This window comes from Bufo gargarizans, unplaced genomic scaffold (genome assembly GCF_014858855.1).
Source record: "Bufo gargarizans isolate SCDJY-AF-19 unplaced genomic scaffold, ASM1485885v1 original_scaffold_2192_pilon, whole genome shotgun sequence".
NCBI lineage: Eukaryota > Metazoa > Chordata > Amphibia > Anura > Bufonidae > Bufo > Bufo gargarizans.
This window is the reverse complement of record NW_025334680.1, coordinates 26,971-41,900: the sequence shown is the minus strand read 5'-3', so window position 1 is coordinate 41,900 and position 14,930 is coordinate 26,971. Positions and strand designations below refer to the sequence as shown.

The 14,930-nt window shown below is 48.9% G+C and overlaps 2 protein-coding genes across 2 annotated transcripts; one reads left to right on the top strand and one right to left on the bottom strand.

Annotated features, from left to right (window-relative positions):
* Window positions 1-399: 399 nt before the first annotated feature.
* Window positions 400-4,013, bottom strand: PPOX (protoporphyrinogen oxidase; the record flags this gene model as incomplete). The annotated part of the gene is made up of 5 exons (XM_044274982.1): window positions 3,942-4,013; window positions 1,181-1,284; window positions 976-1,110; window positions 630-745; window positions 400-543 (listed from the first exon to the last, which is right to left on the bottom strand). Coding segments are annotated over exons 2-5 (482 nt in total), but the record flags the coding sequence as incomplete, so codon positions are not given.
* Window positions 4,014-4,759: 746 nt separating this feature from the next.
* On the top strand, window positions 4,760-6,376 carry LOC122924060 (C-C chemokine receptor type 4-like). Its single transcript, XM_044274979.1, has one exon. It carries the CDS (start codon window positions 5,093-5,095, stop codon window positions 6,149-6,151), a length of 1,059 nt encoding a protein of 352 aa, XP_044130914.1. The 5' UTR covers window positions 4,760-5,092; the 3' UTR covers window positions 6,152-6,376.
* Window positions 6,377-14,930: the final 8,554 nt, after the last annotated feature.

The following is a 14,930-nucleotide window of genomic DNA, read 5'->3' as shown; positions in this document are numbered from 1 at the left end:
TCCTGTGTACAAGAATATAACTACTATAATTACTGCTCCTATGTACAAGAATATAACTACTATAATACTGCCTCCTATGTACAAAGATATAACTACTATAATACGTTCCTATGTACAAGAATATAACTACTATAATACTGCTCCTATGTACAAGAATATAACTACTATAATACTGCTCCTATGTACAAGAATATAACTACTATAATACTGCTCCTATGTACAAGAATATAACTACTATAATACTGCTCCTATGTACAAGAATATAACTACTATAATACTGCTCCTATGTACAAGAATATAACTACTATAATACTGCCTCCTATGTACAAGAATATAACTACTATAATACTGCCTCCTATGTACAAGAATATAACTGCTATAATACCGCCTCCTATGTACCAGGTTGTCACCTCTTTTCCAAACCGGCGTGAGAAGAAATCATGGACGCTCTCGTCCTCCGCTGTTCCGCGTGGAGCTGTCAGGTCCCGGAGTCCACATAAGAACAGAGGTCTTGTGAATGGGGGGATGGTACGCAGGACGCCCCTGAATAACATGAAGGGGTTAATGCAGGATTTGCTATGAGGAGGTGCAGGAACGTATTCTCAGCCTGGCCACTGAGGGGCGCTCACCCTAGGCTCGATGGCATCTTGTGCAGGGATTTGTTGACATAAAGGTAGCGGTTTTTGGCGGCCGGGTGACTCCTCGGTACGGGGAGAAGATCTCCTTCTAATCCCAGCTCTGAGATCTGCAGGGTGAAGAATAGCGGGACGTCACGTGGGCGCTCTCACCTGGGTGCTGCCACGCGGGCGCTCTCACCTGGGTGCTGCCACGCAGGCGCTCTCACCTGGGTGCTGTCACGCAGGCGCTCTCACCTGGGTGCTGCCACGCGGGCGCTCTCACCTGGGTGCTGTCACGCGGGCGCTCTCACGGCCGCCATATTGTCTGCATCCCCAGTAGGGCGATCAGAGTACTCACCATGCACAGTGTGTTCTTCCCCACCAGTCCTGCGGGGCGCATACCGCGGGGGCCGTGCTCAAACACAGCGCCATCCTCAGTCCGTGTGGAGCGCATCCACCCACCCAGCCGGCCGCTGCCCTCCAGTAATGTCACCTACAGCGCAAAACTGACAGTCAGTGGGGGGGCGAGGCTGCGGAGGGTGACCGCCCCTGAGCAAACGTACCTTAGACACCCCGCCATCTCTAACCAGGTGATAGCAGGCGCTCAACCCGCTGATCCCGCCCCCTACGACCACCACCGACCGCTGCATCCGGAAATCTGCCGATCCTGGGGAAATAACAAGAAGTGAAATAGTCTGCAGGATCTATCACTGTGTATCTGTCAGGAGGTAGAGAGGACAGAGCGATGTTCTGCAGATCTCTAGAGAGGTCAGAGGTGTAATAATCTGCGGGATATATCACTGTGTATCTGTCAGGAGGTAGAGAGGACAGAGCGATGTTCTGCAGATCTCTAGAGAGGTCAGAGGTGTAATAATCTGCAGGATATATCACTGTGTATCTGTCAGGAGGTAGAGAGGACAGAGCGATGTTCTGCAGATCTCTAGAGAGGTCAGTGGTGTAATAATCTGCAGGATCTATCACTGTGTATCTGTCAGGAGGTAGAGAGGACAGAGCGATGTTCTGCAGATCTCTAGAGGTCAGTGGTGTAATAATCTGCAGGATCTATAACTGTATCTGTCAGGAGGTAGAGAGGACAGAGCGATGTTCTGCAGATCTCTAGAGGTCAGTGGTGTAATAATCTGCAGGATCTATCACTGTGTATCTGTCAGGAGGTAGAGAGGACAGAGCGATGTTCTGCAGATCTCTAGAGGTCAGAGGTGTAATAGTCTGCAGGATCTATCACTATGTATCTGTCAGGAGGTAGAGGGAACAGAGCGATGTTCTGCAGATCTCTAGAGAGGTCAGTGGTGTAATAATCTGCAGGATCTATCACTGTGTATCTGTCAGGAGGTAGAGAGGACAGAGCGATGTTCTGCAGATCTCTAGAGGTCAGTGGTGTAATAGTCTGCAGGATACATCACTGTATCTGTCAGGAGGTAGAGAGGACAGAGCGATGTTCTTCAGATCTCTAGAGAGGTCAGGGGTGTAATAATCTGCAGGATCTATCACTGTGTATCTGTCAGGAGGTAGAGAGGACAGAGCGATGTTCTGCAGATCTCTAGAGGTCAGTGGTGTAATAGTCTGCAGGATACATCACTGTGTATCTGTCAGGAGGTAGAGAGGACAGAGCGATGTTCTTCAGATCTCTAGAGAGGTCAGGGGTGTAATAATCTGCAGGATCTATCACTGTGTATCTGTCAGGAGGTAGAGAGGACAGAGCGATGTTCTGCAGATATCTAGAGAGGTCAGGGGTGTAATAATCTGCAGGATCTATCACTGTGTATCTGTCAGGAGGTAGAGAGGACAGAGCGATGTTCTGCAGATCTCTAGAGGTCAGAGGTGTAATAGTCTGCAGGATCTATCACTGTGTATCTGTCAGGAGGTAGAGAGGACAGAGCAATGTTCTGCAGATCTCTAGAGGTCAGAGGTGTAATAATCTGCAGGATCTATCACTGTGTATCTGTCAGGAGGTAGAGAGGACAGAGCGATGTTCTGCAGATCTCTAGAGAGGTCAGAGGTGTAATACTCTTCAGGATCTATCACTATGTATCTGTCAGGAGGTAGAGAGGACAGAGCAATGTTCTGCAGATCTCTAGAGGTCAGAGGTGTAATAATCTGCAGGATCTATCACCATGTATCTGTCAGGAGGTAGAGAGGACAGAGCGATGTTCTGCAGATCTCTAGAGGTCAGAGGTGTAATAATCTGCAGGATCTATCACCATGTATCTGTCAGGAGGTAGAGAGGACAGAGCAATGTTCTGCAGATCTCTAGAGGTCAGAGGTGTAATAATCTGCAGGATCTATCACCATGTATCTGTCAGGAGGTAGAGAGGACAGAGCGATGTTCTGCAGATCTCTAGAGGTCAGAGGTGTAATAGTCTGCAGGATATATCACTGTATCTGTCAGGAGGTAGAGAGGACAGAGCGATGTTCTGCAGATCTCTAGAGGTCAGAGGTGTAATAATCTGCAGGATCTATCACCATGTATCTGTCAGGAGGTAGAGAGGACAGAGCGATGTTCTGCAGATCTCTAGAGGTCAGAGGTGTAATAATCTGCAGGATCTATCACCATGTATCTGTCAGGAGGTAGAGAGCGATGTTCTGCAGATCTCTAGAGGTCAGAGGTGTAATAATCTGCAGGATCTATCACCATGTATCTGTCAGGAGGTAGAGAGCGATGTTCTGCAGATCTCTAGAGAGGTCAGAGGTGTAATAATCTGCAGAACACGTGACTGGCCTCTCAGGTATATTTCGGGTCACTCTCGCGGGGTTCGGGTCACTCTCTCGGGGTTCGGGTCACTCTCTCGGGGTTCGGGTCACTCTCGCGGGGTTCGGGTCACTCTCTCGGGTATATTTCGGGTCACTCTCTCGGGTACATTTCGGGTCACTCTCTCGGGGTTCGGGTCACTCTCTCGGGTATATTTCGGGTCACTCTCTCGGGGTTCGGGTCACTCTCTCGGGGTTCGGGTCACTCTCTCAGGGTTCGGGTCACTCTCTCGGGGTTCGGGTCACTCTCTCGGGGTTCGGGTCACTCTCTCGGGTATATTTCGGGTCACTCTCTCGGGTATATTTCGGGTCACTCTCTCGGGTACATTTCGGGTCACTCTCTCGGGGTTCGGGTCACTCTGTCAGGTACATTTCGGGTCACTCTCTCGGGGTTCGGGTCACTCTCTCGGGGTTCGGGTCACTCTCTCAGGTACATTTCGGGTCACTCTCTCGGGGTTCGGGTCACTCTCTCGGGGTTCGGGTCACTCTCTCAGGGTTCGGGTCACTCTCTCAGGTACATTTCGGGTCACTCTCTCGGGTATATTTCGGGTCACTCACCCGCTGTCGGGTCTCTGCTCCCTCCAGTCACACACACACAAGCTCCTCCCACCACATGGTGAGGGGGCGGGTCTGTGGTAGACGTGCTTATGTCCCTTCGACCAATCACAGAGCTAGCCTTCTGTGACTGACATTTGGAAGCCGGAAGTGGCTGAGAGGCGCTGATAGGAGAAGCCGCTGACTGCGCACGTCACGTGACCAGTACGCCCGCCGGTGGTTGTGTAACATAATCCCTGCTCTCCGTGTAGTACTACAAATCCCAGCATTTGCATGAAAGGGCCGGTGCAGTAATAAAGCTTCATCATTATGTAGTTAAGGATTCTGCAAATTTCCATCAGACCCAAAACTGTGAGCAAGACACTTTGTTGCCTGTAGCAACCAACCACGGGCCAGCTTTCATTTCTCTGGAGAAGGTTATAGTATGAAAGCTGATTTCTGATTGGTTGCTATGGGCAATGTAGACAGATCTACTGTGGGGCTCATTCACTAAAGACGGGCAAGTGTCCGGAGGAGTAAGAAAGTCGCAAAATGTCCTTTGCGTTAATTTGTCCTGTAAAGCCTTTCTAAAAGATCCCTAATATGTTTTAATTTCCCCTGTCTAATATCTCTGCTTGCTGTCAGTGACTGGCAGCCTTCTTCACATTCTGAGGCTGAGCTCCTGCCTGTAATGCAATGCCGCCATATAAGCAGGAATTCAGCCCAATACAGTAACCGTACTTCCCTCGGGGGCCCCTCGTGTATGCTGTAGGTTGGGCCAAGTCCTCCAGAGCAGCGCTCTTCTGACTCGCTCATACGTGGGGTTCCTCCAGGAGGTCATATGGGCAGGGGTCCCCTTTACACTTTCCTTCCCTCGTGTCTTCTTCATCTGAGCGTTGCCGTCAAGATTTCAAAATCTCTGTTTATCTGGAGCTATTTTTGTGATTTTCTTGGGTTTTTTGGACGTTGCACAAACCGCGGCCTCTGCACAATGTGTTTCCTGCAGATCCTGAGGAATCAGCGGCACCTTCCAGAACATTGCGACATGCCCATTGCTCATCACCACCTCCATCTCGGTGATTGTATTTCCTGGACCGAGCCTTGTGTAGACACGCTCTACTTCTCCGGGATCACCGCGCTACCAGTTGGGCCTTTGGTGGTTGAGCTCAGCCACGATGCCAGACGAGGGGCAGATGGGCAACTCTACGGTGGCCTCCACCACCTTCATGACCCTGAACTATGATGAAGAACTCATCACCATTTGCATGAAAACCAACAGCATCAATTTTGGGGCTACGGTGGTGCCCTTCTTCTTCTACATGGTCTTCATGATCAGCCTTCTGGGCAACGGCCTCATCTTATTCCTTCTCCTGAAGTTCGAGAACGTTAAGACGGTGACCAACTTCTTCATTCTCAACCTGGTGGTCTCAGACTTGTTGTTCACCCTCCCACTGCCCTTCTGGGGTTACTACCACAGCCATCAGTGGATATTCGGGAAGACGTCTTGCAAGATGTTGGCCTCCATGTTCTACATTGGCTTCTACAGCTCCATCTTGTTCTTGACCATGATGACGGTGGACCGCTACATGGCAGTTGTTCATGCCATCTACTCCACCAGGACCAGGAACCTGCTCTACGTCTGTGTGGTCAGTGGCACAATTTGGGTCGTCAGCTTCTTCTCCGCCATCCCAAAATTCATCCTGTACGGGACGAGAGAGGATTCAATTTTGGGGGTGTTGTGTGGGGAGACGGGGTTCAACATAGATAAGATCAATACCTGGAAGCTGGTGGGCTACTACCAGCAGCTGGTGATGTTCTTCGTGTTGCCGCTGATCATCGTCCTGTACTGTTACACGCTGATCGTCATCAAGCTGCACTATTCCAAGATGCACAACAAGGACAAGGCCATCAAGCTGATCTTCTTCATCGTGCTGGCGTTCTTCCTCTGCTGGACCCCATACAACATCATCATCTTCATCAAGGCCAGGCAGATCTCCGAGGATTACTCAGATGACGACTGTGACGAAACCATCGACTACGCGTTTTTCATTTGCCGCAACATCGCCTACTTCCACTGCTGCATCAACCCGTTCTTCTACACCTTTGTAGGGACCAAGTTTCGTAGACACCTGTCCCTGGTGCTGGGGCGGTGGGTGATGTGCGGCTCCAGGTACAGTCGGTCCAGTCTAAGCAGCAAGACGAGCGACTACTCCCCGCAGACCGTCTACGAGTGAGGTGGACCCACAGCTATCACGGGTCTCCGAAGACTACAACGCAAAGCTTCATGTAGAGATAGATTAGCATTGTGACCAGGTCTTCAGTGCTGTGTCCATAGTGAGACCTCCAGCGTCACCGAGCATCCGAGGACACAACGGGGGGGCAGAAGACGTCACTATAACCGCCAGAGATTACACTGTATTATCATATACCCACAGCGCCGAATAAACGCACAGAACTACGACGACGCCTCACTGCTTTCTGTGAATCGGGGGGATACTGCCTGCTGAGCTGTGTATCTAATCCTATCCTGTGTGATACTGACTGCTGAGCTGTGTATCTAATCCTATCCTGTGTGATACAGTCTGCTGAGCTGTGTATCTAATCCTATCCTGTGTGATACTGTCTGCTGAGCTGTGTATCTAATCCTATCCTGTGTGATACTGACTGCTGAGCTGTGTATCTAATCCTATCCTGTGTGATACTGACTGCTGAGCTGTGTATCTAATCCTATCCTGTGTGATACTGACTGCTGAGCTGTGTATCTAATCCTGTCCTGTGTGATACTGTCTGCTGAGCTGTGTATCTAATCCTATCCTGTGTGATACTGACTGCTGAGCTATGTATCTAATCCTCTCCTGTGTGATACTGTCTGCTGAGCTGTGTATCTAATCCTATCCTGTGTGATACTGTCTGCTGAGCAGTGTATCTAATCCTGTCCTGTGTGATACTGTCTGCTGAGCTGTGTATCTAATCCTATCCTGTATGATACTGCCTGCTGAGCTGTGTATCTAATCCTATCCTGTGTGATACTGACTGCTGAGCTGTGTATCTAATCCTATGTGATACTGTCTGCTGAGCTGTGTATCTAATCCTGTCCTGTGTGATACTGTCTGCTGAGCTGTGTATCTAATCCTATCCTGTATGATACTGCCTGCTGAGCTGTGTATCTAATCCTATCCTGTGTGATACTGACTGCTGAGCTGTGTATCTAATCCTATGTGATACTGTCTGCTGAGCTGTGTATCTAATCCTATCCTGTGTGATACTGTCTGCTGAGCTGTGTATCTAATCCTATCCTGTGTGATACTGTCTGCTGAGCTGTGTATCTAATCCTATCCTGTGTGATACTGACTGCTGAGCTGTGTATCTAATCCTATCCTGTGTGATACTGTCTGCTGAGCTGTGTATCTAATCCTATCCTGTGTGATACTGTCTGCTGAGCTGTGTATCTAATCCTATCCTGTGTGATACTGTCTGCTGAGCTGTGTATCTAATCCTATCCTGTGTGATACTGACTGCTGAGCTGTGTATCTAATCCTGTCCTGTGTGATACTGTCTGCTGAGCTGTGTATCTAATCCTATCCTGTATGATACTGCCTGCTGAGCTGTGTATCTAATCCTATCCTGTGTGATACTGACTGCTGAGCTGTGTATCTAATCCTGTCCTGTGTGATACTGTCTGCTGAGCTGTGTATCTAATCCTTTCCTGTGTGATACTGACTGCTGAGCTGTGTATCTAATCCTATCCTGTGTGATACTGTCTGCTGAGCTGTGTATCTAATCCTATCCTGTGTGATACTGACTGCTGAGCTGTGTATCTAATCCTGTCCTGTGTGATACTGTCTGCTGAGCTGTGTATCTAATCCTATCCTGTATGATACTGCCTGCTGAGCTGTGTATCTAATCCTATCCTGTGTGATACTGACTGCTGAGCTGTGTATCTAATCCTATCCTGTGTGATACTGACTGCTGAGCTGTGTATCTAATCCTATCCTGTGTGATACTGACTGCTGAGCTGTGTATCTAATCCTATCCTGTGTGATACTGACTGCTGAGCTGTGTATCTAATCCTATCCTGTGTGATACTGACTGCTGAGCTGTGTATCTAATCCTGTCCTGTGTGATACAGTCTGCTGAGCTGTGTATCTAATCCTATCCTGTGTGATACTGACTGCTGAGCTGTGTATCTAATCCTATCCTGTGTGATACTGACTGCTGAGCTGTGTATCTAATCCTATCCTGTGTGATACAGTCTGCTGAGCTGTGTATCTAATCCTATCCTGTGTGATACTGCCTGCTGAGCTGTGTATCTAATCCTCTCCTGTGTGATACTGACTGCTGAGCTGTGTATCTAATCCTATCCTGTGTGATACTGACTGCTGAGCTGTGTATCTAATCCTGTCCTGTGTGATACTGTCTGCTGAGCTGTGTATCTAATCCTATCCTGTGTGATACTGCCTGCTGAGCTGTGTATCTAATCCTATCCTGTGTGATACTGACTGCTGAGCTGTGTATCTAATCCTGTCCTGTGTGATACTGACTGCTGAGCTGTGTATCTAATCCTATCCTGTGTGATACTGTCTACTGAGCTGTGTATCTAATCCTATCCTGTGTGATACTGTCTGCTGAGCTGTGTATCTAATCCTATCCTGTGTGATACTGACTGCTGAGCTGTGTATCTAATCCTATCCTGTGTGATACTGTCTGCTGAGCTGTGTATCTAATCCTATCCTGTGTGATACTGACTGCTGAGCTGTGTATCTAATCCTATCCTGTGTGATACTGTCTGCTGAGCTGTGTATCTAATCCTATCTTGTGTGATACAGTCTGCTGAGCTGTGTATCTAATCCTATCCTGTGTGATACTGACTGCTGAGCTGTGTATCTAATCCTATCCTGTGTGATACCGACTGCTGAGCTGTGTATCTAATCCTATCCTGTGTGATACTGTCTGCTGAGCTGTGTATCTAATCCTATCCTGTGTGATACTGTCTGCTGAGCTGTGTATCTAATCCTATCCTGTGTGATACTGTCTGCTGAGCTGTGTATCTAATCCTGTCCTGTGTGATACAGTCTGCTGAGCTGTGTATCTAATCCTATCAGCTGCAGCATGAGGTGCACACGTGGGGCCGCAGGGACTTCTCCTTCCAGACAGCGCTTGCTCAGGCTGTGTCACCGCGCAGCTGGGGGTAGGGGGAAGTCAGCAGCCGCACAGGTTCCCCTTTAAATCAGGTTATTTTAAGATTATTATTTTTGTTGTGAAAGCTGAACTAAGAGGAGCAACTGCTTCTGGGGAAAGCTTCCATACAATGTCATTTAGGGGTCCAGTGTCCCACCCAGCAGAGGTCCTGCATCCTGACAGCGAAACCAGCAGAATTGTGAATGCAGCTCCGCACACCTCTGGACTGTGAGGGCGGTCACTTGGAGCATTTTGACTGCAGATTCTGCTCCATGGCTACAAATTGATAATAATAGCAGCCGGCTTCTGGGCGGCCGCCCTGCAGATTATCGGCGTGAAATCTGCACCAAATTCTGCGGTCATAAAGCACCAAGCGTCCTCCAGGTACGCCACAATTTCTAAATTAGAGCAGAACAGTGGCTACCACCAGATGGCGCTGCTCCATATTACAGTCTGTAGGACATCCTCAATACTACCACCACCAGATGGCGCTGCTCCATATTACAGTCTATAGGACATCCTCAATACTAGCACCACCAGATGGCGCTGCTCCATATTACAGTCTATAGGACATCCTCAATACTAGCACCACCAGATGGCGCTGCTCCATATTAAAGTCTATAGGACATCCTCAATACTACCACCACCAGACGGCGCTATACCACAGTTTATCTATTACTGCTGACAACCTGCCTGTACATCCTGTCTGAGAGGTAGTCACAGCCCCGCCTCCTGCTGATGACATCACTGGTATAATGACATGAGATCCACACACCTTATACTACAGGAACATCTATTCCCTTACGTCCTAACAGTGGCACAGATGGGGTATTCCGCCCCCCATGGACTGGTAGGACAGGTGGAAATTTTATTGACACTTCATAATTAAATAATTACCTAGACCCTCCCACCTCCAATAAAAGAGGGGGATCACCCCCAGTCCCCTTTACCTCCGGACAGGTTTGGACTGGTGGAGATCCCTGTTCTATTAAACACGACACTTACCCCTTTGGGGTTAACGTGGCCATCTCTGGTGGCTGTCCGCAGGGTAATCTCTTCTGTTCCCGGGCTGTCTATATTCGGCCCGCTTGTCGCACGCCGCTGTCCTCTATCTAGACGCTCCTGGAGCCCTGGGAGATAGGAATCGGCAGCCCCACGTGTCTCCTGTGGGCGCCACCATTTTGGGAGTGACTTCTCCAGCTGTGACATCACTTCCTGTTTATGAGGAAGCGTTTCCCTCCTTTATAATGTATTTTGTTCCACCAGTTTTGGGCGAATTAGGCTATTAGCAGCTCCCTTAGCGCTAGATCCGCCCCTTTTGAGGCGGAGCATATTTTTCAGTGCTAAGGTTGCTATTTAAATCCTGCACCAGTGGTCATTCGCCCTCCTGGAGCGCAGGTGTATGGGTATCCTTACTCGGTCTATCTTGGATATTGGTGAAGCTTCCCTTCTTCCAAGCGTTTCTCCTTCGATCAGCTCGTGCTGTCCTCTGCTAATTACCCTTGCGGGTTTCGCTTGCAACAGGTCTCAGTTTTTCTAGGTAAAAGCCCATTTCCTTGGACTTCCATTCCTCCTTCCAGACTTAACAGTGAATTCTGTTTGTTTCTTGCAGCCATGTCGTCTACAGGGGGAGGTGATCAGGACCCAGGCCAGAAGCGTTCTGGCAAGAGACACCATCTTCAATACCACGAGGACAATATTTATATTCTCGATGTCCGCCCTGTAGAGCTAAGCTTCTACCCCAGTAAGAACCTACAGTTCATGATGCAGTTGACTGGGTGAAGAACTTAATGGAGTCCAACATGAACCAGGTGAACTCCTCTATATAGGAGCTGAAGCAGGCTCTCATATCTAAGCGCCAAAGACCTTCCTCTCCTCATCAGGCCATGGAGGTATCGGGGGCTCAGGATGCTAGAAAGGGATCTATCTCCTATTCTTCCGAAGAGGAGGATGGGTTTTCCTACTTCTTCCCCCCGAGAAGGCCCAGCAGCTGCTGAGATCCATCCCATCAGGGGACCAGCAGGTTGTTCAGGGTAAAGCCTCTACCTCCACCTCTACGGGGCCCAGGGTCTTTAAAGCAGACGATTCCCTCCTGTCATTAATGAAGACTGAGTGGAAGAAACCAGAAAAAGGTCCTGTGCTGACCAAAAGATTTAAGTCTGTCTTCCTGTTAAAAGAAGATCAATTGTCCTCTTGGGGGCCAGTACCAATCTGCTCTGCTTCGGTCGCAATAGCGTCCTCTGAAGTGGCGACCTTTCTTAAGGCCAGGTTCACCCAAGTTCAGACTCACCTGGACCAGGGCGTCTCTAGGGATGACATTTTGGCTTCTTGTAAGACGGACGGTCTGGCCATTGATTTTTTGTGTGACGATGCTCCAAAACATCTAAAATTGTCTTCCAAGACCATGGCACTCTCAGCCGCGGGCAGGCGTCCACTCTGGCTAAAACCCTGGGAGGCCAATACAACTTCCAAGCATAATCTTTGTGCCATGGCATATGAACCCAGCAAACTTTTTGGGACAGAGCTTGACCATATTATGGAGGGACTGTCAGGTAAGAAGGGCAAGTCCCTCCCCCAACAGCCCTTTCATGGACGGGGTAAAAGGTTTGGGTCCAGGTCTGGACCTTAGCCCTATGAGATTGGCGCTCCCGTAGAGGGGAAAAATCCTCCAGGGTCTCTAAGCCCCCCAAGAAATCCTCAGCACTCTGATTGCAGGTCTCCTCAAGGCTTTTAGTACCATGCCGGTCTGACTGGATTCTCAGAACTCTCTGCTCCCCATATTCCCGTAGGCGGTCACCTACAACACTTTCTAGAATCGTGGCAGATCTACATCCAAGACACTTGGGTGCTTCGTATCATCTCAGGGATACCTGGTAGACTTGGACAGTCTCCCATCGGACAAATTTGTTCTAACAAGACTGCTTCCATCCAGAAAACCGAAGATTCTAGAAGACTATATCCTGGAGTATCTTCAGAAAGGGGCCTTAGAGGCGGTGCTTCTTCAGGATCAGGTATCTATTCCCCAGTTTTTCTGGTACCCAAGGTGACCGGAGACTGGAGGATGATCTGATATATTTCAATCAGTTCATCGAACGCAAGCATTTCCAGATAGAAACTATCCAGTCTGACCAATCTTCTATTGCCAGATGATTTCCTGGCAACCTTGGATCTCAAGGATGCTTACCTCCATATTCCCATCCATCCTGGGTCCAGAAGATTCTTAAGGATCGCGGTGCAAGTCTGGGGAGTCCTAAAGCACTTTGTTTGTGGCCCTCCCGTTTGGAATTTCTTCGGCCCCACACACATTTACCAAGGTGGTGGTTTCCGTGGTGGCAGCTCTAAGACTTCAGGGTCTGAGCATCATTCCATACCTGGACGACTGGCTCTTCAGAGATCCTTCCCAAGTGATCCTGTCCCTACACATTCAGCGGGCTGTAGCCTTCTTCCACCACCTAGGATGGATAATCAACTGGGATAAGTCCCATCTCCTGCCAGCTACCTCAGTGAAGTTCCTGGGATTCGTGGTGGACTCAGTGGAAATGACTATTCCTCTAACTCCCAGAAAGAATGCCATCTGTTCAAGAGACAGCCCGCACTCTCTTAGTACCTCGGAAAGTAACCATCCGTACTTTGATGAGAATGTTGGGACTAATGTCATCAACCGCACAGGCGGTTCCTTGGGCATTATGGCATCTACGTCCGCTACAATCTGAGGTACTAGCCAAGTGGACTCACAGTCCGGTGGGACTAAATTCCGTGCACTCCCGGTCTTACCGAGCCCAGTCCTCCCCAAGATGGTGGACCCATCTTGAGGACGGCAAGTCCCTGATCCAACCCTCTTGGATCATACTTACCACAGATGCATCCCTAGTAGGCTGGGGAGCACATCTTCTGGACAAGACAGTTCAAGGAACCTGGACATCTCAGGAGAAGTTAGTCATCGAATCTCCTAGAAATCAGGGCGATCAAACTAGCCCTTCTTCATTTCGCTCCCTGCATTCAAGGCAAAGTGGTGAAAGTACAGTCAGACAGCATGACCGCTGTAATGTACATCAACAAGCAGGAAGGCACAAAGTCACAAAGTCTCCTGAGAGAGATATGTGCGATATTGAATTGGGCAGAATTGAACCTGAGCAAAGGTCTCCCAACCGGAGAATGGTCTCTACATCCAGACGTCTTCAAGGAAATAACGCTAAGACGGAGCATGCCAGAGATCGATCTCATGGCAACGAGGTTCAACACTAAGGTGGAGAGGTATTGCTCCCTTTACAGGGAGGACAACCCGGTGGCAATACATGCACTGTCAATCCCATTGAGGTTCGAGCTGGCCTATATCTTCCCTCCAATTTCCTTGATTCTGAGGGTATTGATGAAAATCAGGCAGGTCATCACCACCATTCCATACTGTCCAAAAAGAGCTTTGTTTACCCAACTGATTCAATTGAGTCGGGGTCAATTTTGGAGGCTTCCCCTAGAGAGAGAGTACTGGTGTCGGGGGACACTCAGATCTCCTAAAATCTTCAAATGTTCAACCCAACAGCCTGGAGGTTGATCAGTACCTTCCAAGAAGGGCTATCGGGGTCTGTCTTGAGAACCCTACAGCACTCCAGATCTGAGGCTGCCAACAGATCTTATTCAAGAATTTGGATGATTTTTTCAAATTGGTGTTCCAGTCGTCAACTATCATCCACAGACGCTTCCATGCCTACCATCCTACAGGACAGTATGGACAAGGGGTTGTCACCGTCTACCCTCAGAGTGCAAACTTCTGCGATCTTGGCCTGTCTCAACTAGTCCATTTCTCAAGAACCCCTTATCAAGAGGTTCCTGAAGGGAGCTTCCAGGTTAAAGCCTACAGTAAGCAGACCTATCCCAGTATGGGATTTAACGGTCGTGCTCAGGGGGTTATCATCCTCCCTTTAACCCCTAAGAAGAGGTGGAGCTCAAGTTTCTTGCCTGGAAAATTACTTTTTTTATTTGCTAACACTTCTGCAAAGCGAGTTGTGGAACTCCAAGCTTTTTCTGCTTTTGAGCCGTACACAAAGTTCTTGCCTCCCTTTATTCCAAAGGTGCCTTCATTCAGCAACAGCAACCAGGTGATTTCAAGTTTTGTCTCCACTCCCCTCCTCCGAAGAAAGAGAGCTCCATCCCCTCGATCTCTCGAGAGGTCTCAGGATTTACCTGAAGCCGTCCAAGGTATTTAGGAAAGATGAAAATCTCCTTATCCTTTTTTCTGGTACCCACAAGGGTAGGAAGGCCTCTAAGCCCTCCATCAGTCGACGGATTAAAGCGGCAATTCGGAAGTCTTATGCGTCTCAGGATTCAGAGCCACCCAAGTTTGTAAAGGCCCACTCTACTCGAGCGGTGGCTACTTCCTTTGAAGAAAGAAGCTCGATTCCGCTGGATGTCATCTGTAAATCAGCTTCGTGGAGTTCTCGCACTATAGAGTGGATTCTAGGATAGATAGCTATTCCTCAGTTGGCCGGACAGCGTTATCCTCCGCCAGGCATGAGAGCCCTCCCATGGGGATCTCTAGTTGCTAATCCCCCATCTCTTTTATTGGAGGTGGGAAGATCTAGGTAATTATTTAATTATTAAGCGTCAATAAAATTTCCACCTGTCCTACCCGTCCATGGGGGGCGGAATACCACATCTGTGCCACTGTTAAGACTAGGAGTCCAACAACAGATGGAGTGCCAGTGACTGAAGACCACAGAATAGTAACCGGTGAGTACAGACAGCGCCCCCCTCGGGTGCCAGCGAGATATCACAGGGCACTGTCTAACCTGGATACACTGTAACAAACCCTCCACTATGAGAGGCATCAGATCAGGC

What these genes read in the sequence shown, in the direction of transcription:
- LOC122924060 (XM_044274979.1), top strand. Translation starts at nt 5,093, where the DNA reads ATGCCAGACGAGGGGCAGATGGGCAACTCTACGGTGGCCTCCACCACC.